This window comes from Salmo trutta, chromosome 17, assembly GCF_901001165.1.
Source record: "Salmo trutta chromosome 17, fSalTru1.1, whole genome shotgun sequence".
NCBI classification, from domain to species: Eukaryota; Metazoa; Chordata; class Actinopteri; order Salmoniformes; family Salmonidae; genus Salmo; species Salmo trutta.
The window spans coordinates 55,002,221-55,023,042 of NC_042973.1; the positions used below are offsets into that span (position 1 = coordinate 55,002,221).

At 41.8% G+C, this 20,822-nt stretch overlaps 1 protein-coding gene across 2 annotated transcripts in view; it reads left to right on the forward strand.

Moving 5' to 3' along the window:
- LOC115152436 (reelin) overlaps positions 1-20,822 on the forward strand; it is a 292,154-nt gene that overhangs the window by 212,575 nt on the left and 58,757 nt on the right. For both annotated transcript variants that reach the window (XM_029697314.1, XM_029697315.1), the window contains exons 30-43: positions 2,052-2,209; positions 2,536-2,743; positions 3,035-3,111; positions 3,304-3,462; positions 3,682-3,876; positions 4,798-4,926; positions 8,229-8,373; positions 8,635-8,775; positions 10,115-10,292; positions 11,156-11,240; positions 15,445-15,627; positions 15,936-16,104; positions 16,819-16,924; positions 18,054-18,280. In XM_029697314.1, the coding sequence (XP_029553174.1) occupies positions 2,052-2,209; positions 2,536-2,743; positions 3,035-3,111; positions 3,304-3,462; positions 3,682-3,876; positions 4,798-4,926; positions 8,229-8,373; positions 8,635-8,775; positions 10,115-10,292; positions 11,156-11,240; positions 15,445-15,627; positions 15,936-16,104; positions 16,819-16,924; positions 18,054-18,280 (2,160 nt within the window). The remainder of the gene's footprint in view (positions 1-2,051; positions 2,210-2,535; positions 2,744-3,034; positions 3,112-3,303; positions 3,463-3,681; positions 3,877-4,797; positions 4,927-8,228; positions 8,374-8,634; positions 8,776-10,114; positions 10,293-11,155; positions 11,241-15,444; positions 15,628-15,935; positions 16,105-16,818; positions 16,925-18,053; positions 18,281-20,822) is intronic.

Consider the following 20,822-nt stretch of genomic DNA (forward strand, 5'->3'; position numbering starts at 1 on the left):
ACTGTGTCGACTTTGCCGGGACCCCCTTCCAACATTGGCCCCTATGTCTCGGTCCCACGCTGGGACTTCGTCGCTGGCTGGCCAGGTCCCTGTAGCACCGACTAAATCTGATATGGGTATACCAATATATTGGAGTGATCCAATATAGTGAAACATAATGAAGTTTACGTATGTAACCACGGTTATGTGAGCTATATGGAACACTCCAATCCTCTACGGTGGAGGTGCCTGAAAAATGACCCCAGCCGGGACACAGGTGTAGATGGGAGTAAATCTGTAAAACCTTACCTCACTTGTATCCCTCCGCCGCAGAATGATACCAATATCAATATATTGGAGTGATCCATATAGCTCATATAACCGTGGTTACATACATAACCTTTGTTATGTCATTTCGGCGACAGGTGTTTATGTTTTTGGAGTCACCGGAGTGGACTTTGGAGTTATCATTTTAAGTCAAGTATGACAACAGACTGTATATATATGGATTATGCTAGTACGGATAGTCAACAGTGTTGTCAGTGTGGATATGTTGGCCTTAATGCGACATGCTTGCCCGAAAAGGGAGAAGGCGGAGGGAGGGACGCAGGTGGTCCTTGTTACGCCTAGTCCCACTGATGTAGGTTAGATGTGGCTAACAGTGGTTAGATCAAGCACCTGTTGCTGAGGAACAAGTTGCTTGTGTTTAGGGTACTGAGTTGCAGCTTGTACCAGAGGGGAACATAGTGTCTGATGTGCAGCAGAAAAATATTGTTGTAGGAGGTAAGGATGGATCTGGGAAGCATTCTCCAGGACTGGTAAGGAGATGCCCAGTACGGGGTGAAGGGGTACAGGAGAGAGGGTTCAGGTTGAGCTAGTCTCCCAGGTAGTGGAGAAGATGTACCATTACGGAGTAATGTGGTACAGGAGGTGCGTTCAGGTGGGGCCAGTCTCCCAGGCAGTGGAGGATGGTGCCGGTACGAGTGATGGGATGCAAGTGGAGATTGTTGAGAGGGATGTGGAAGAGGGGAGTCAGGGGTTTGTGGCCCCTGTTGAGGAGGATATGGATATGGAAATGTTTATATTCCTGTTGATGTGATAGCTGCTGGCAACGACTCAATTTACAATCTAGATGAGGTAAATGGGTTCCTGGACCAGACTTTTGGGAAATCTGGTAAATAGGCAGATTGTTTTTGATGTTGATAAATTGTGAGGTGTGAAGAAGCGTTTCCACTTGCTACTGCTGTCATGGCAGCAAAAGGTAGCGGGAAATGTGGTAAGATTAAGAGAAAATTAAAACAACCGATGATTATCATGCCTCATTAATCAAATTCAATCAAATGTATTTATAACGCCCTTCTTACATCAGCTGATGTCACAAAGTGTTGTACAGAAACCCAGCCTAAAACCCCAAACAGCAAGCAATGCAGGTATAGAAGCACGGTGGCTAGGAAAAAACCCCCTTAGAAGGGCTGAACCTAAGAAGAAGAAACCTAGAGAAGAACCCCCAGTCTATGAGGGGTGACAGTCCTCTTCTGGCTGTGCCGGGTGGGGATTATAACAGAACATGACTAAGACGTTCAAATGTTCATAGATGAACAGCAGTGTAGATAATAATAATAATCACAGTGGGTTGTAGAGGGTGCACACAGGTCAGCACCTCAGGAGTAAATGTCGATTGTCTTTTCATAGCCATCATTCAGAGTATCTTTACCGCACCTTCTGTCTCTGGAGAGTTCAAAACAGCAGGTCTGGGACAAGGTAGCACATCCGGTGAACAGGTTAGGGTTTATTGTGTTGTGGGTTCCCAGACTCAATTAAGTATTTTTTAATCTCTCTCTCTCTCTCTCTCTCTCTCTCTCTCTCTCTCTCTCTCTCTCTCTCTCTCTCTCTCTCTCTCTCTCTCTCTCTCTCTCTCTCTCTCTCTCTCTCTCTCTCTCTCTCTCTCGTCTCTCCTCTCTCTCTCTCTCTCTCTCTCTCTCTCTCTCTCTCTCTCTCTCTCTCTCCTCTCTCTCTCTCTCTCTCCTCCCCTTCGCTCTTTCTCCTCCCCCCACACACACTCTCCACTTCAGTAAAACGAGGTTCCGGTGGTTCCAGGAGAGTAGTGTGTACAGGGACGCTCCAGCCTTTGCCCTAGATGGAGTCTATATCTCTGAGCCCTGCCCCAACCACTGTGGAGGACACGGAGACTGCATCTCTGGGGTCTGCTTTTGTGACATGGGATACACAGGTACTTAATGATACATAATGATTGTAGAGAGGATGAGGGGGGGAGAGAGAGAGAGACAGGCAGACAGAGAGAGAGGGATGAAGGATGAGGTAGGGAGAGTATGGGGACATGGGGTCTGCATCTCTGGGGTCTGCTTTTGTGACATGGGATACACATGTACTGAGGGAGGGAAGAAATAAGCAGAAAGAGAGAGAGAGTGGGGAGTTCTAGCAGTTCTATAGGAAGAGTGAAAAGGAGAGGGTTCTAAAAAAGTGCAGTGGGGTCTAAAAAAGACACTCACCTAATGATCAATTGTTAATCAATTACATTTTTTGTGTGTACCCCAGTTGAGCAGGACAGCTGCGTGCCAGCGGTGGCCAGCCCCACAGAGCTGACAGAGGGCTTTGAGAGCAAGCTGAGCCCGGTTTGGCAGACCCTGAGTGGGGGGCAGGTCGGAGGGGGCTGTGGCACCATCAGCGAGGGAAAGGCTCTGTACTTCAGCAGCTCTGGGAAGAGAGAGGCACGCACTGTACCTATGGATACGACGAACACACGGTCAGTATGATCACACTGCTGTATTGAATAGAATTGAAAGTATGCATACCTCACCTGTCTTGTAGAGCAGCTTTAGGCAACTTCCAGAGGAAGTTTGCTCTAAACCTCCAGTGTTAACATTTTTAATTGAGTCAGCTAATTATATACTACACCCCCTTTCTCTGGTCTGTCTGTCTGTCTGTCTGTCTGTCTGTCTGTCTGTCTGTCTGTCTGTCTGTCTGTCTGTCTGTCTGTCTGTCTGTCTGTCTGTCTGTCTGTCTTGTCTGTCTGTCTGTCTGTCTGTCCCTGCAGGCTTGTCCAGTTCTACATCCGAATTGGAGGGAAGAATGTTGGACCCACCTGCACCAGACCTCGCTCCCGCAACGAAGGTGACTCTCCATCTCTACTGAAAACCTCCAATTCAAGCTCTGACAGACTCAAGTTTGTAGACCTCAATAAGGCTCTCTTCTGCCTCTGCGTGGTGGCTCTTTGACATTGCATGCACGCTGTTGCTGTTATAATGATTTTCTGGCTGCTTCTTCTCCTCAACTTTCTGACCTCCCTCGTCTCCTCTTTTCCAGGAGTGATAGTCCAGTTCTCCACCAACAACGGGGTTCAGTGGCAGTTCCTACGTGAGCTGGACTTTGGTTCCTTCCTGGATTCCCAGGTGGTCACCATCGAGCTGCCTCCACCCGCCAAGACTCCCTACACTGTGTTCCGCTGGTGGCAGCCACAGCAGGGTGAGGCCCCCAACCCCTACATGGATCACAGGGACACCCCATACAGTCATTGAGCCATCCATACAGTACAGTACTTGCAGGGACCCATGTAAAGAATGTGTATAAAGCAGCGGCCACACAGAGTGTATCCTTCAAAAAGATGAGCCATACTCTATCGATCTCTCCCTCTTTTTCTCCTCTTCTCTCTCTCCCCCACCTCTCTCTCTCTACTCCTATAAGGTAAACACTCAGCCCAGTGGGCTCTGGATGATGTTCTGATTGGTATGAATGACAGCTCCAGGACTGGCTTCCATGATAAGTTTGACGGGACGTCTCCTCTGAGACACAACTGGTACCGCATACAGGGGGGAGAGATCACTGTAGACTGTCTGTCTCTGGACACAGCTCTGTCCTTCAACAGCGACACCACTGACAGTGAGTTAAACTACAGTACACACACACAGGGAAGGGGGATATGTCACAGTTGTCTGTCTGTCTCTAGATACGGCCCTCTGATGCCACAGACAGTGCGTCCTACTACTGCACGCAGACACGCACACTACAAGCCCCTTTCTTTAATCCGGGCCTCAATGATTTAGCCTACATGGGAGAACAGGAAACTAACAGTACTACTGCCAATCTTGAGACTGGTATTCACACCATACCATCAACATGACATGGTCAACTCCTATATCACAAACAACCCAGGCTGTATTGAATCAGCCATTTTGCCATTTTGCCATTTATGGCTTCTGAATTGTTAATGGCAGCAACCTTGATTTAACCTCCTGGTTGTTATTTATGTGTGCATCAAGCTGTGAGCGGATTTACTTTGTGCAAATATTACATTACATCCAGTCCCATCCAGTACACCAGATCTAGCAAGAGCAATTTTCCAAAGTATCTATAAATATTACACCCCAGCTAGGCAGCACGGCATGTTCCCGGATGCATAAAGCACTGTTAAATGTGATGTGTATTACCATGAATGTGGTTTGTTTCACTGCCATCTCAGACTGTGTGCAGGTTGTTACTAAAATGTATATTTTAGATCAGTACTCATAGTTTACCCAATACCCAAACCCACCTATTGTATACCAAAACTTCATTGTTGACCATGTGTGTCAATGTGCTGTCCAGTTCTCACAACATAAAGATCCAGTTCTCACAACTCTAACACATTAAGGCCCTATCTTGACCATCTTGTTAGATTACTTGTTAGATATTACAGCACTGTCGGAACTAGAAGCACAAGCATTTCGCTACACTCGCATTAACAACTGCTAACCATGCGTATGTGACCAATAAAATTGTATTTTATTTTATTTGAACATGTCACTGTCTGTCTCCCTGCAGAGAAGCCGCGGTATGCAGAAAGCTGGGACTTTGAGGTGTCAGGCTCCTCCTTCCTGCAGTTTGAACTGTCTATGGGCTGCAGTAAGGTCACCACCTCATCCCACGGTGTCAGGCTGGAGTACTCCACAGGTAACGAACTCTAATAACCGTCATGGATGATCCTTTATAAATGATTATACATTACAGAAAAATCAAGAGAAAACTCTGTGCCCAGCAGCGCGTCTAGATCCAGGTGCTGGTTTTAGCAGGAACAACTATTATTAGAAAACAACAGGCCAGCCATTTTTGGTGTGCGGTTTTTATTATTGTTTTTAACCTCTCTAGGGTATGTGGGATGAAATCATCCCACCTACTCAACAGCCAGTGGAATCCCGTGGCACGTTATTCAAATACCTTAGAAATGCTATTACTTCAATTTCTCAAACATATGACTATTTTACACCATTTTAAAGACAAGACTCTCGCTAATCTAACTACACTGTCCGATTTCAAAAAGGCTTTACAACGAAAGCAAAACATTAGATTATGTCAGCAGAGTACCCAGCCAGAAATAATCAGACACACATTTTTCAAGCTAGCATATAATGTCACATAAACCCAAACCACAGCTAAATGCAGCACTAACCTTTGATGATCTTCATCAGATGACACTCCTAGGACATTATGTTATACAATACATGCATGTTTTGTTCAATCAAGTTCATATTTATATCAAAAACCAGCTTTTTACATTAGCATGTGATGTTCAGAACTAGCATATCCACCGAACACTTCCGGTGAATTTACTAAATTACTCACGATAAACGTTCACAAAAAACATAACAATTATTTTAAGAATTATAGATACAGAACTCCTTTATGCAATCGCTATGTCCGATTTTAAAATAGCTTTTCGGCAAAAGCACATTTTGCAATATTCTGAGTAGATAGCTCGCCATCACGGGCTAGCTATTTTGAACCCCACCAAGTTTGGCCCTCACCAAATTCAGATTTACTATAAGAAAAATTGGATTACCTTTGCTGTTCTTCGTCAGAATGCAATCCCAGGACTTCTACTTCAATAACAAATGTTGGTTTGGTTAAAAATAATCCATAGTTAACCTCTATGGGACCGGCGGGACGAATTCGTCCCACCTACGTAACAGCTAGTGTAATCCTGTGGCGCGATTTTTAAAACGTTTGAAATGCTATTACTTCAATTTCTCAAACATATGACTATTTTACAGCTATTTAAAGACAAGACTCTCGTTAATCTAACCACACTGTCCGATTTCAAAAAGGCTTTACAACGAAAGCAAAACATTAGATTATGTCAGCAGAGTACCCAGCCAGAAATAATCAGACACCCATTTTTCAAGCTAGCATATAATGTCACAAAAACGTAAACCACAGCTAAATGCAGCACTACCTTTTATGATCTTCATCAGATGACACACCTAGGACATTATGTTATACAATACATGCATGTCTGTTCAATCAAGTTCATATTTATATCAAAAACCAGCTTTTTACATTAGCATGTGACGTTCAGAAAAAGCATACCCCCCGCAAACTTCCGGGGAATTTACTAACAATTTGCTAAATTACTCACGATAAACGTTCACAAAAAGCATAACAATTATTTAAAGAATTATAGATACATTACTCCTCTATGCACTCGATATGTCCGATTTTAAAATAGCTTTTCGGATGAAGCACATTTTGCAATATTCTAAGTACATAGCCCAGCCATCACGGGCTAGCTATTTAGACACCCGGCAAGTTTAGCCTTCATCAAAATCATATTTCCTATAAGAAAAATGGTCTTACCTTTCCTGTTCTTCGTCAGAATGCACTCCCAGGACTTCTACTTCAATAACAAATGTAGGTTTGGTCCCAAATAATCCATCGTTATATCCAAACAGCGGCATTTTGTTCGTGCGTTCTAGACACTATCAGAATGCTAAATCACGGTCTTACACATGGCACAGAATGTGACAAAAAAATTCTAAATATTCCATTACCGTACTTCGAAGCATGTCAACCGCTGTTTAAAATCAATTTTTATGCAATTTATCTCGTAGAAAAGCGATAATATTCCGACCGGGAATCTGCAATTAGCTAAACAGCCGAATGAAAATACTCCACGGGGGCGAATCGCGCACGCGCCTAATTCTGTTGTCCCCTGATGCGACACTTGGAAAAGGAGATAATGTGTTTCAGCCTGAGGCTGCCTCGTCATCGTTCAGGTTTTTCCCGGGTTCTGAGAGCCTATTGGAGCCCTAGGAATTGTCACGTTACAGCTAAGATCCTTACTCTTCAATAAACAGAGACAAGAAGAACGACTCCTTGTCAGACAGGCCACTTCCTGCATGAAACCTTGTCAGGTTTTTGCCAGCCATAGGAGTTCTGTTATACTCACAGACACCATTCAAACAGTTTTAGAAACTTTAGGGTGTTTTCTATCCAAACCTGAACAATAATATGCATATTCTAGCTTCTGAGTTGGTTTAGGAGGCAGTTAAAAATGGGCACATATTTTTTCAAAAATTCTCAATGCTGCCCCCTAGCCCGTAGAGGTTATGTTCAAATATCCTCTGTTTTGTTCGTGCGTTCAAGACACTATCCGAAGGGTGACGAAGGGTGACGCGCCCGACAAAAAAAATCTAAATATTCCATTACTGTACTTCGAAGCATGTCAACCGCTGTTTAAAATAAATTTTTATGTAATTTTTCTGGTAAAAAAGCGATAATATTCCGACCGGGAAACCCTGTTTTCGTTCAAAGACGAACAAATAAAAACATGGTGTCGCCTCGTGCACGCGCCTCCAGTGTCATTGTTCTCTGATCGTCTCATTGTTCTCAGTCTCATTGTTCTCTGTTCTCTGATCGACCACTATCCAATTGCGCTACTGTTTTGCAAAGGCATCATTCAGCGTTTTGCCGCCTTCTGAGAGCCTATGGGAGCCGTAGGAAGTGTCACGTTACAGCAGAGATCCTCAGTTTTCAATAAAGAGAGTGTAGAAGCCCAAGAAATGGTCAGAGAGGGCACTTCCTGTAAGGAATCTTCTCAGGTTTTTGCCTGCCATATGAGTTCTGTTATACTCACAGACACTATTCAAACAGTTTTAGAAACTTTAGGGTGTTTTCCATCCAAAGCCAATAATTAGATGCATATTCTAGTTTCTGGGCAGTAGTAATAACCAGATTAAATCGGGTACGTTTTTTATCCGGCCGTGCAAATACTGCCCTCTATCCCCAACAGGTTAAATGATTATACATGCTTATAAATATTTAGAAATGCTTAATACATGGTTATAAATTATACAAATGCTCATGAATTGTAATTATTATAAATGGTTAGAGATTTTTTCTAATAATTACTGAAAAGTTCAAAAATGGTTCCTAATGTTTATACATGGAAGTTATTAAAACGTATTACCACCCCACAGACTGTGGGCACCACTGGGCCCTGCTCACCCCAGAGTGTGTTCCACCTGCCATCGGCTGTGCCGGCTACACCATGAGCTCAGTCTACACCGCTACACAGTACAACCGCTGGAGGAGGGTTACGGTGTACCTGCCCAGCGCTGCCAAGTATGTGTGTGTGGTGTGCGTGTGTGTTTGTGCATGCTTGTGTGTGTATGTGTATATTATTAGTTTGCTTAGTGGCACATCAGAGCTTGTCTCTCTAAAATGTATCCTTGTGATTTGAATACTCCAGTCATAAACAAAATAATGCTATTTAAGCATTGCAATATAGTAACACCTCATTTGAACTATCCTTCATAACCCTTTATAATAATGCCATAAACATGTCTAAAGATTCATAGCATGTGTTCCATTCTGTGGTTGTAGTTCTCCCAGGACTCGGTTCAGGTGGATCCAGCCCCACTTCATCCCTGGGGCGGACGGTTGGGCCTTGGACAATGTGCTGCTGGCCCCTGGCTGCCCCTGGATGTGCTCTGGACACGGACTCTGTGACAACGGATGCTGTTTGTGAGTTACACAAACTGTCTCACAGTATTTAATGTTGAGCTCAGAACTTTTGTATGCAATTTACTGGAACTGTGTTATATTATATGTGAAAACCATAGGGGGTGCTGGGGGTTCTTTATATAAATATATACACATACACTACCGTTCAAAAGTGTGGGGTCACTTAGAAATGTCCTACAGTGTAGACATTGTTAATGTTGTAAATGACTATTGTAGCTGGAAACGGCTGATTTTTGATGTAATATCTACATAGGCATATAGAGGCCCATTATCCGCAACCATCACTCCTGTGTTCCAATGGCACGTTGTGTTAGCTAATCCAAGGTTATCATTTTACAAGGCTAATTGATCATTAGAAAACCTGTTGCAATTTTGTTAGCACAGCTGAAAACTGTCGTGCTAATTTAAGAAGCAATACAACTGGCCTTCTTTAGACTAGTTGAGTATCTGGAGCATCAGCATTTGTGGGTACGATTACAGGCTCAAAATGGCCATAAACAAAGCACTTTCTTCTGAATCTCGTCAGTCTATTCTTGTTCTGAAAAATGAAGGCTATTCCATGCGAGAAATTGCCAAGAAACTGAAGATCTCGAACAACGCTGAGTAGTACACCCTTCACAGAACAGCACAAACTGGCTCTAACCAGAATATAAAGAGGAGTGTGAGGCCCTGGTGCACAGCTGAGCAAGAGGGACAAGTACATTAGAGTGTCTAGTTTGAGAAACAGACGCCTCACAAGTCCTCAACTGGCAGCTTCATTAAATAGTACCTGCAAAACACATTTAATGGGAATGTTGCAAGAACATTCCTGTGTCCAGTTTTCTTTTTTCATCATTATACAGAGCATTAGGAAAGTGTTCAGACTCCTTACCTTTTTCCACATTTTGTTACGTTAAAGCCTTATTCTAAAATGGATTAAATTAAATGTTTTCCTCATCAATCTCCAGCGACTGGGAGACAAGTCAGGATTGAGAGACCTGCAGAGAAGGATCTGCAGAGAAGAATGGGAGAAATGTTTTGTTAGCTAATCCAAGTTTATCAGTCTCAACGTCAACAGTGAAGAGGTGACTATGGGATGCTGGCCTTCTAGGCAGAGTTGCAAAGAAAAAGCCATATCTCAGACTCGCCAAAAAAAATAAAAGATTAAGATGGGCAAAAGAACACAGACACTGGACAGAGGAACTCTGCCTAGAAGGCCAGAATCCCAGAGTCACCAAATATGTTCAGACATGGAATTTTGGTTCGGATACCAGATTTAGCCTATGCCTGGAATAACAACTCTTACTATGGATATGAAATAAACAGTCACCTCACTTGTAACCCCCACCCTCTCCAACAGGTGTGACCGGGGTTATGGCAGGGCCCACTGCGTGCCCTTGACCCCCCTCCCCTCCATTCTGAGAGACGACTTCAACGAGAACCTGGCGGCGGAGCAGTGGCCCGAGGTGTACGGGGCTGAGAGGGGGACTCTCAGTGGAGAGCCCCTCAAATCTGGCACCGCACTAATCTTCAAAGGGGTATGGGTTCTATTGTTTAGTGTGACCTATACTGTACACACATTTATGTGAAAAAGACCCAGAAAGCAGATAGAGAAGATGCACGCATGCACACACACACTTGTGCACACACACAAACTCGCACATTATCTGCCTAGCAGACTTAGTAAGTGTACTTAATCATTGATTATAAACTCAGCAAAAAAAGAAACATCCTCTCACTGTCAACTGCGTTTGTTTTCAGCAAACTTAACATATGTAAATATTTGTATGAACATAACAAGATTCAACAACTGAGACATAAACTGAACAAGTTCCACAGACATGTGACTGACAGAAATGGAATAATGTGTCCCTGAGCAAAGGGGGGGTCAAAATCAAAAGTAACAGTCGGTATCTGGTGTGGCCACCAGCTGCATTAAGTACTGCAGTGCATCTCCTCCTCATGGACTGCATCAGATTTGCCAGTTCTTGCTGTGAGATGTTACCCCACTATTCCACCAAGGCACCTGCAATTTCCCAGACAATCCTGGGGGGAATGGCCCTAGCCCTCACCCTCCGATACAACAAGTTCCAGACGTGCTCAATGGGATTGAGATCCGGGCTCCTCGCTGGCCATGACCGAACACTGACATTCCTGTCTTGCAGGAAATCACTCACAGAATGAGTAGTATGGCTGGTGGCATTGTCATGCTGGAGGGTCATGTCAGGATGAGCCTGCAGGAAAGGTACCACACGATGGAGGAGGATGTCTTCCCTGTAACGCACAGTGTTGGGATTCCCTGCAATGACAACTATGAAAGACAGAGTCCTGAAAAAGGGAAGTTTCTTTCTTTGCTGAGTTTATGATCTTGATTTCTCTTTCCATTTTGCTTGATATGTAGGAAGGTCTGCGTATGTTGGTGTCTAGGGACATGGACTGCACCAGCACTGTCTACATCCAGTTCTCCTTCAAGTTCATCACCAAGGGTAGGCCTCATTTTCACATACAGTACATTTTGGCTATATCTGCTTACAGTTCTAATCTTTACTTTGTGTCAGTGTTTTGTAGATATGTTAAACTGTTAACTTCTTGGGGCTATGTGGGACGTTAGCGTGCCACCCGTGGCGCACCCTATCAACAGCAGGTGCATTTCAAGAGCGGCAAATTTGAAACCAAATAAATGTCAAAATTCAAATTTCTCAAACATACAACTAACTTACAGCCTTTGAAAGATAAACATCTCCTTAATCTAACCACGTTTTCCGATTTCAAAAAGGTTTTACGGGGAAAGCATAAAGTTAGGTTATGTTAGGAGAGTACATTGACAATAGCTGTGTGTAGTGTATTGTCGATTCAAAGACAGGCGTCACCAAAACCATAAAATCTGCTAAAATTATGCACTAACCTTTTACAATCTCCATCAGATGACACTCCTAGGACATTATGTTAGACAATGCATGCATTTTTAGTTCTATCAAGTTCATATTTCTATCTAAAAACAGCGTTTTACTATGGCGTTGATGTTCAGGAAATCGTTTCCCTCCAATACCGGCAGTCAAGTCATGACAACAAAATAATTAATTAATATTAGAAAACATTGGTAAAATATTATATTGTCATTCAAAGAATTATAGATTTACATCTCTTGAACGCAATGGACTTGCCAGATTTAAAATTAACCTTACTGGGAAATCACACTTTGCAATAATCTGAGCACTGCGCCAGAAAAATACGCATTGCGATACAGACTAACCGCCATGTTGGAGAGATCTAAAATCGAAAATACTATGTAAATAATCCATTACCTTTGATTCTCTTCATCAGATGTCACTTCCAAAGAATCCCAGGTCCATAACGAATGTAGTTTTGTTCAAAAAAGCTCATCATTTATGTCCAAAAACCTCCTTGTTGTAGCACATGATCTAAGCCAGCCGGACTTCACTTCACTTCAAGAACGGAAAAAATATATTTACATTCGTTCAAACATGTCAAACGTTGTATCGCATAAATCATTAGGGCCTTTTTTAACCAGAACATGAATAAAATTCAAGGCGGACCATTGGGTTCTCTTTTAAAACGTTTCGGAATGAGAGTACCCACCATCAACTCGCACGCCAGGTGTCTAATGGGCCATCACGTTCCAAGGCTCTTCTTCAGTCAGATCTCACTGTAGAAGACTCAAAACACTTTGTAAAGGCTGGGGACATCTTGTGGAAGCAATAGGAAGTGCCAAAACATTCCTCACCCCCTTTGTTTTTCAATGGTATAGGCTTAAAGTCAATTCAACACATCAGGTATCCACTTCCTGTCAGAATCTGTCTCAGGGTTTTGCCTGCCAAATGAGTTCTGTTATACTCACAGACACCATTCAAACAGTTTTGGAAACTTTAGGGTGTTTTCTATCCATATATAATAAGTATATGCATATTGTAGTTACTGGGTAGGATTAGTAACCAGATTAAATCGGGTACATTTTTTTATCCAGCCGTGAAAATACTGCCCCCTATACCCTAACAGGTTAACTTCTATGGGCTACGTCGGGGGGCTAGCGTTCCCACCTGCGGGACACAGCCAGTAAAATATCAGGGCGGCAAATTCAAAAGCAACAAAATGTCATAATTCAACTTTCTCAAACATACAACTATTTTACACCATTTTAACCTCTATGGGACCGGCGGGACGAATTCGTCCCACCTACGTAACAGCTAGTGTCATCCTGTGGCGCGATTTTTAAAACGTTTGAAATGCTATTACTTCAATTTCTCAAACATATGACTATTTTACAGCTATTTAAAGACAAGACTCTCGTTAATCTAACCACACTGTCCGATTTCAAAAAGGCTTTACAACGAAAGCAAAACATTAGATTATGTCAGCAGAGTACCCAGCCAGAAATAATCAGACACCCATTTTTCAAGCTAGCATATAATGTCACAAAAACCTAAACCACAGCTAAATGCAGCACTAACCTTTTATGATCTTCATCAGATGACACACCTAGGACATTATGTTATACAATACATGCATGTCTGTTCAATCAAGTTCATATTTATATCAAAAACCAGCTTTTTACATTAGCATGTGACGTTCAGAAAAAGCATACCCCCCGCAAACTTCCGGGGAATTTACTAACAATTTGCTAAATTACTCACGATAAACGTTCACAAAAAGCATAACAATTATTTTAAGAAATTATAGATACAGAACTCCTCTATGCACTCGATATGTCCGATTTTAAAATAGCTTTTCGGATGAAGCACATTTTGCAATATTCTAAGTAAATAGCCCAGCCATCACGGGCTAGCTATTTAGACACCCGGCAAGTTTAGCCTTCATCAAAATCATATTTCCTATAAGAAAAATGGTCTTACCTTTCCTGTTCTTCGTCAGAATGCACTCCCAGGACTTCTACTTCAATAACAAATGTAGGTTTGGTCCCAAATAATCCATTGTTATATCCAAACAGCGACGTTTTGTTCGTGAGTTCTAGACACTATTAGAATGGTAAATCACGGTCGAGCGCATGGCGCATAACGTGACAAAAAAATTCTAAATATTCCATTACCGTACTTCGAAGCATGTCAACCGCTGTTTAAAATCAATTTCTATGCAATTTATCTCGTAGAAAAGCGGGAATCTGCCTGTCTGTAAATAGAGGGAAAAACAGAAAGGCGGGGGGGGCAGTGCACGCGCCTAAGCCTTTTGTCTGCTGATAGACCACTTAGCAAAAGCGCTCGTGTGTTTCAGCCAGGGCTTTGAATTACGTCATTCAGGTTTTTCCCGGGCTCTGAGAGCCCATTGGAGACGTGGGAAGTGTCACGTAACAGCAGAGATCCTTAGTTTTTGGAAGAGATGTCAAATAAAGCAAATAAATGGTCAGACAGGCCACTTCCTGTAAAGGAATCTCTCAGGTTTTTGCCTGCCAAATGAGTTCTGTTATACTCACAGACACCATTCAAACAGTTTTAGAAACTTTAGGGTGTTTTCTATCCATATATAATAAGTATATGCATATTCTAGTTACTGGGTAGGATTAGTAACCAGATTAAATCGGGTACGTTTTTTATCCGGCCGTGTAAATACTGCCCCCTAGCCCCAACAGGTTAAACAGCATTTTACATTGGCGCATGATGTTCAGAAAATGTATTCCCACCAAAACATCCAGTGAATGTGCACATCAATTTACAAAAATACTCATCATAAATGTTGACAAAATATCTAACAATTATTTAAAGAATTATAGATAGACTACTCCTGGATGCAACCGCTGTGTCAGATTTTAAAATAGCTTTACGGAGAAAGCACATTTTTCAATATTCTGAGTACATAGCTCAGCCATCACGGTGAGCTATTCAGACACCCGCCAAGTTCATCGCAACCTAAACTCAGAATTAGTATTAGAAATATTCTCTTACCTTTGCTGATCTTCATCTGAATGCACTCCCAGGACTGCTACTTCCACAAGAAATGTTGTTTTTGTTCGAAATAATCCATATTTATGTACAAATACCTCCGTTTTGTTCGTGCGTACAGATCATTTTTCCAAAGACATAACGCGCGAGCGCGGAACGAGAGACGAAAAGTCAAAATGTTCCATTACCGTACTTAGAAGCATGTCAAACTTTGTTTAAAATCAATCTTTATGGTATTTTTAACGTAAAATTGCGATAATATTCCAACCGGACAATAGCATATTCATTCAAGAAGAAAAAGAAGGAATGGTGCGCTCGTGTGACCGCGCATTTCAAATCCCTTTGTTGCCAGGCAGACCACTCAGAAACTGAGCTCCTATTATCTGCCCAGTGACAGGAAAATGCTCAAACCACTTTCTGAAGGCTTTAGACAGCCAATGGAAGCCTTAGGAAGTGCAACGTCACCCCACAGACACTGTAGCTTCGATAGAGAATCAACAGAAGAACTACAATTCTCAGACTTTCCACTTCCTGTTTTCTCAGGTTTTTGCCTGCCATATGAGTTCTGTTATACTCACAGACACCATTCAAACAGTTTTAGAACCTTCAGAGTGTTTCCTATCCAAAGCTACTAATAATATGCATATTCTAGTTTCTGGGCCAGAGTAGTAACCTGTTTAAATTGGGTACGTTTTTCATCCGGCCGTGAAAATACTGCCCCCTAGCCCAGACAGGTTAACTGTGTGTGGGTTGCGTTAACTCTGTGTTATTTTCCCAGGTGTCCCAGAGCGCTCCCACTCGGTGCTACTACAGTACTCTGTGAACGGGGGGATCAGTTGGCTGTTGTTAGATGAGTTTTACTTCCCTACCTCCACCGATACGCTGTTCATCCACCTTCCTCTGCCCACCAGTGCCCAGACCAATGCTACCCGCTTCAGGCTCTGGCAGCCCTACAACAGCGGTGAGTAGTGAACACACACAGAGAGTCTGTGGTCCGTTTATCTACATAAGAAGTGTGTGCTTGTACACTCCACTTCATGGATTTTAAAGGAATGGACTGGTGGAAAAAAATGGTGGAAACTTCATCCAATCCAATGCTTTTAATGCAATGAGAGTGTACATTTTTGGTGAAGAGTAGCGAATCGAATCACAACTAAAGACAAAGTGCAAATACACTCATACTTACAGTATACGCACATCTCAAAATAATGACATACTGTATGAAGACACATTGTATGTCTGACTGGCTATATGTGTTCTGTCCTATAGGTAAAAAAGAGGAGGTGTGGGTGATTGATGACCTGATCATCGATGGCAGCTCGCTCAACAACCCTCCTGTAGTCTCTGAAAGCTTTGAGGGCGGACCCCGGGATTACAACTGGCTCTTCTACCCAGGAGGCAACACTGGACTCTACTGCCCCTACCAGAAGAGTGGCCTGTGAGTAGACCTACTGGTTGTACATCCCTTTAGTGCACTGTGAACACACTGAACCTTCTACTTAACCTACAACCCTTCATCTCTGCGTGCCTCTAAGATGTAAATTCAACATACGTGCGTCAATGCCACTTTAATTCAGGAAATTCAGGAAGTTAACTACCAATTTAGTTTACATATTCATATTCATTTCCTGTGTTTTATATATATTTCCACACTATGAGGTTGGAATAATACTTTGAAATTGTGAAAATTATGATAATGCCCTTTTAGTATAAGATCTGCTTGAAAAGACAGACTGAAATTTGAGCTTGTTTTGGGATGGAGTTTTGGCCTGACTGGTGACATTACCAGGCAGTAAATCAGAAAGAGAGTTCCAAACCTCATTGCCAATAACAGCTAATTTTCAGTTTTCTCCTCCCCATTAGGATGACTCCCAGACAGTACTAGCAAAATTCTTACTTCATAAATTGCTCTTTGCTAAGAAGGTGTTTTTGTTTATTTTTGTCAATTTTAATTGAAATCAATCCCGGTAAGTTTAATTGCTACCCAATATGTTTTTGATATTGATTTTTTTTTTAAAACGGCTGCATTGACTCCTTTAACGTAAAATGTCTGTTTAATTCCAGAATTGATTCAATTGAGTTGGACTTGACCCCAACCCTACTGTAAAGGACTGTAGATAACATACTTTGTCTAATGTATGTGTTTGTACAGGGAGGATGATGAGTCTGCCATGGTGTTTGTCTCCAGTGAGTTGGGAGAACATTCCATTACCACCAGAGACATTGATGTCAATGAAAACACCATCATACAGTTTGAGGTATGAAGAGAAGAGAGAGAACAGACTGATTGGTTGGGAAAACAGTGTGGGAAAGAAAATTAGTGAAGTATAAGAGGAGAGGAATGGGGAAAGAGGAAAGCGGAACAGAGACAGATAAATTGAGTTGGAAAGAGAAATACTGACGGAAAAGATAAGAGGATAAAGAATGAGAAAATGTATCCTAATTTAAAAGTGTAGGCCAGAGCAAAGGGTTTTCATAAAGATAATGACTGATTTATATGAAGTTATTATAATTACTATTCTCTGTGATACAAATGAATGCGGGCTGTATAAGGAACATAATTATTTTATAATAATTCATCACAACATAATTATATGAAATAAAAAACATAAACAGAAGTCTATTGAATATCTAGAGTGGTCTTGTTGATGCAAACACACTAATACTAATAAGTCAGTAGTATATCAAATAAATTAATTAATGTTCTTGCTGAAGCAAGAACATTAATTAATATAATACTGAATAATGTTCATAATTGTCACAAAAAATGTCGTACTGGAGAGAAGACCAAGGCGCAGCGGGAATATGGATGCTCATGTTTTAATTCAAAAAAGGAGTAAAGCATCCACTCACAAAACAATAAAGATGACAACAGCAACAGTTTTGCAGGCTATACAAAAACGCAGTGCAAAAACAATCTCCCACAAATGACAAACACAAACACACCCTAATATATGGGACTCTCAGCCAAAGGCAAATAGACAACACCTGCCTTCAATTGAGAGTCCCAACCCCAATTAACCAAACATAGAAACAGACTCACTAGACTAAACATAGAATACATGAATATCAGACAGTGCCCAAAAAACCCCGGAATACTTAAATCAAATGCCCTTCTAGAAAAACACCACCCTGAACCACATAAAACAAATACCCTCTGCCACGTCCTGACCAAACTACAATAACAATTAACCCTTATGCTGGCCAGGACGTGACAATAATAATACTAGTAATACTTTATAATATAACAACTAAGAATTTGATTGATATTATGATCATAATTTAATCATTTTTCCTGTTTATTTTTCCTGTGTTGTGTTTTAGATGTGATCTTTATAATGATAATGACAATAATATAGTAATAATAATGTATTAATTTGTTCTCAGATCAACGTGGGATGCACGGCAGATTCTTCCTCCTCTAACCCAGTGAGACTGGAGTTCTCCAGGGACTTTGGGGCTACATGGCATCTCCTGGTGCCCCTGTGTTCAGGGGGCCCCCAGCCCTCATCCCAATGCTCCACAGAGCTGCACCCCGCCAGCGTCTACTACCCCGGGACAACACAGGGCTGGAGGAGGGAGATCATCCACTTCGGCAAGCTCAGACTCTGCGGGTGAGAGACTGCAGGACATAGAAGACAGCCTAACTAATGTGAAAACCATCCCATTCAAACGTCTCAAATGGCCAGTTAACATATATATAGATAGGAATGGGCCAAAATTCAGCAAACTTATTGTGGGAAGCTTGCGGAAAGCTACCTGAAATGTTTGACCCAAGTTAAACAATTTAAAGGTAATGCTACCAAATACTAATTGATTACTAAACGCCGCTCAGCAAGGAAGAAGCCACTGCTCCAAAACCGCCATAAAAAAGCCAAACTACGGTTTGCAACTGCACATGGGGACAAAGATCGTACTTTTTGGAGAAATGTCCTCTGGTCCGATGAAACAAAAATAGAACTGTTTGGCCATAATGACCATCGTTATGTTTGGAATAAAAAGGGGTGAGGCTTGCAAGCCGTAGAACACCATCCTAACCGTGAAGCACGGGGGTGGCAGCATCATGTTGTGGGGGTCCTTTGCTGCAGGAGTGACTGGTCAACTTCACAAAATAGATGGCATCATGAGGCAGGAAAATTATGTGGATATATAGAAGCAACATCTCAAGACATTAGTCAGGAAGTTAAAGCTTGGTCGAAATTGGGTCTTCCAAATGGACAATGACCCCAAGCATACTTCCAAAGTTGTGGAAAAATGGCTTAAGGACAACAAAGTCAAGGTATTGGACTGGCCATCACAAAGCCCTGACCTCAATCCTATAGAAAACGTGTGGGCAGAACTGAAAATGCGTGTGCGAGCAAGGAGCCCTACAAACCTGATTCAGTTATACCAGCTCTGTCAGGAGGAATGGGCCAAAATTCACCCAACTTATTGTGGGAAGCTTGTGGAAGGCTACCCAAAACATTTGACCCAAGTTAACCTCTCTAGGGTAGGTGGCACCAAATCGTCCCACCTACATAACAGCCAGTGGAATCCTGTGGTGCGTTATTAAAATACCTTAAATGCTATTACTTCAATTTCTCAAACATATGACTATTTTACACCATTTTAAAGACAAGACTCTCGTTAATATAACCACACTGTCCGATTTCAAAAAGGCTTTACATTGAAAGCAAAACATTAGATTATGTCAGCAGAGTACCCAGCCAGAAATAATCAGACACCCATTTTTCAAGCTAGCATATAATGTCACATAAACCCAGAAGACAGCTAAATGCAGCACTAACCTTTGATGATCTTCATCAGATGACAACCCTAGGACATTATCTTATACAATACATGCATGTTTTGTTCAATCAAGTTCATATTTATATCAAAAACCAGCTTTTTACATTTGCATGTGACGTTCAGAACTAGCATACCCCCCGCAAACTTCCGGCGAATTTACTAACAATTTACTAAATTACTCACGATAAATGTTCACAAAAAGCATAACAATTATTTTAAGAATTATAGATACAGAACTCCTCTATGCACTCGATATGTCCGATTTTAAAATAGCTTTTTGGTGAAAGCACATTTTGCAATATTCTAAGTAGATAGCCCGGCATCACAGGGCTAGCTATTTAGACACCCAGCAAGTTTAGCCTTCACCAAACTCCGATTTACTATTAGAAAAGTGTTATTACCTTTGGTGTTCTTCGTCAGAATGCACTCCCAGGACTTCTACTTCAATAACAAATGTTGGTTTGGTCCCAAATAATCCAGAGTTATGTTCAAACAGCGGCGTTTTGTTTGTGCGTTCAAGACACTATCCGAATGGTAAATAAGGGTTACGAGCACGGCGCATTTCGTGACAAAAAAAATCTAAATATTTCATTACCGTACTTCGAAGCATGTCAACCGCTGTTTAAAATCAATTTTTATGCCATTTTTCTCGTAAAAAAGCGATAATATTCCGACCGGGAATCTGCAATTAGGTAAACAGACGAAAGAAAATAAAGCATGGGGTCGACTCGGGCACGCGCCTAAGCCCATTGTCCTCTGATCGGCCACTTGTCAAAAGCGATAATGTGTTTCAGCCTGGGGCTGCCTCGATATCGTTCAGCTTTTTCCTGGGCTCTGAGAGCCTATGGGAGCCGTAGGAAGTGTCACGTTACAGCAAAGATCCTCAGTCTTCAATAAACAGAGGCAAGAAGAACAACAACTTGTCAGACAGGCCACTTCCTGCATGGAATCTTCTCAGGTTTTTGCCTGCCATATGAGTTCTGTTATAGTCACAGACCCCATTCAAACAGTTTTAGAAACTTTAGGGTGTTTTCTATCCAAAGCCAATAATTATATGCATATTCTAGTTACTGGGCAGGAGTAGTAACCAGATTAAATCGGGTATGTTTTTTATCCGGCCGTGTAAATACTGCCCTCTAGCCCTAACAGGTTAAACAATTTAAAGGCAATGCAACCAAATACTAATTGAGTGTATGTAAACTTCTGAACCACTGGGCATGTGATGAAAGAAATAAAAGCTGAAATAAATCATTCTCTCTACTATTATTCTGACATTTCACATTCTTTAAATGAAGTGGTGATCCTAACTGACCTAAGACAGTGAATTTTTACAAGAAATACATTTCAGAAATTGTGAAAACTGAGTTT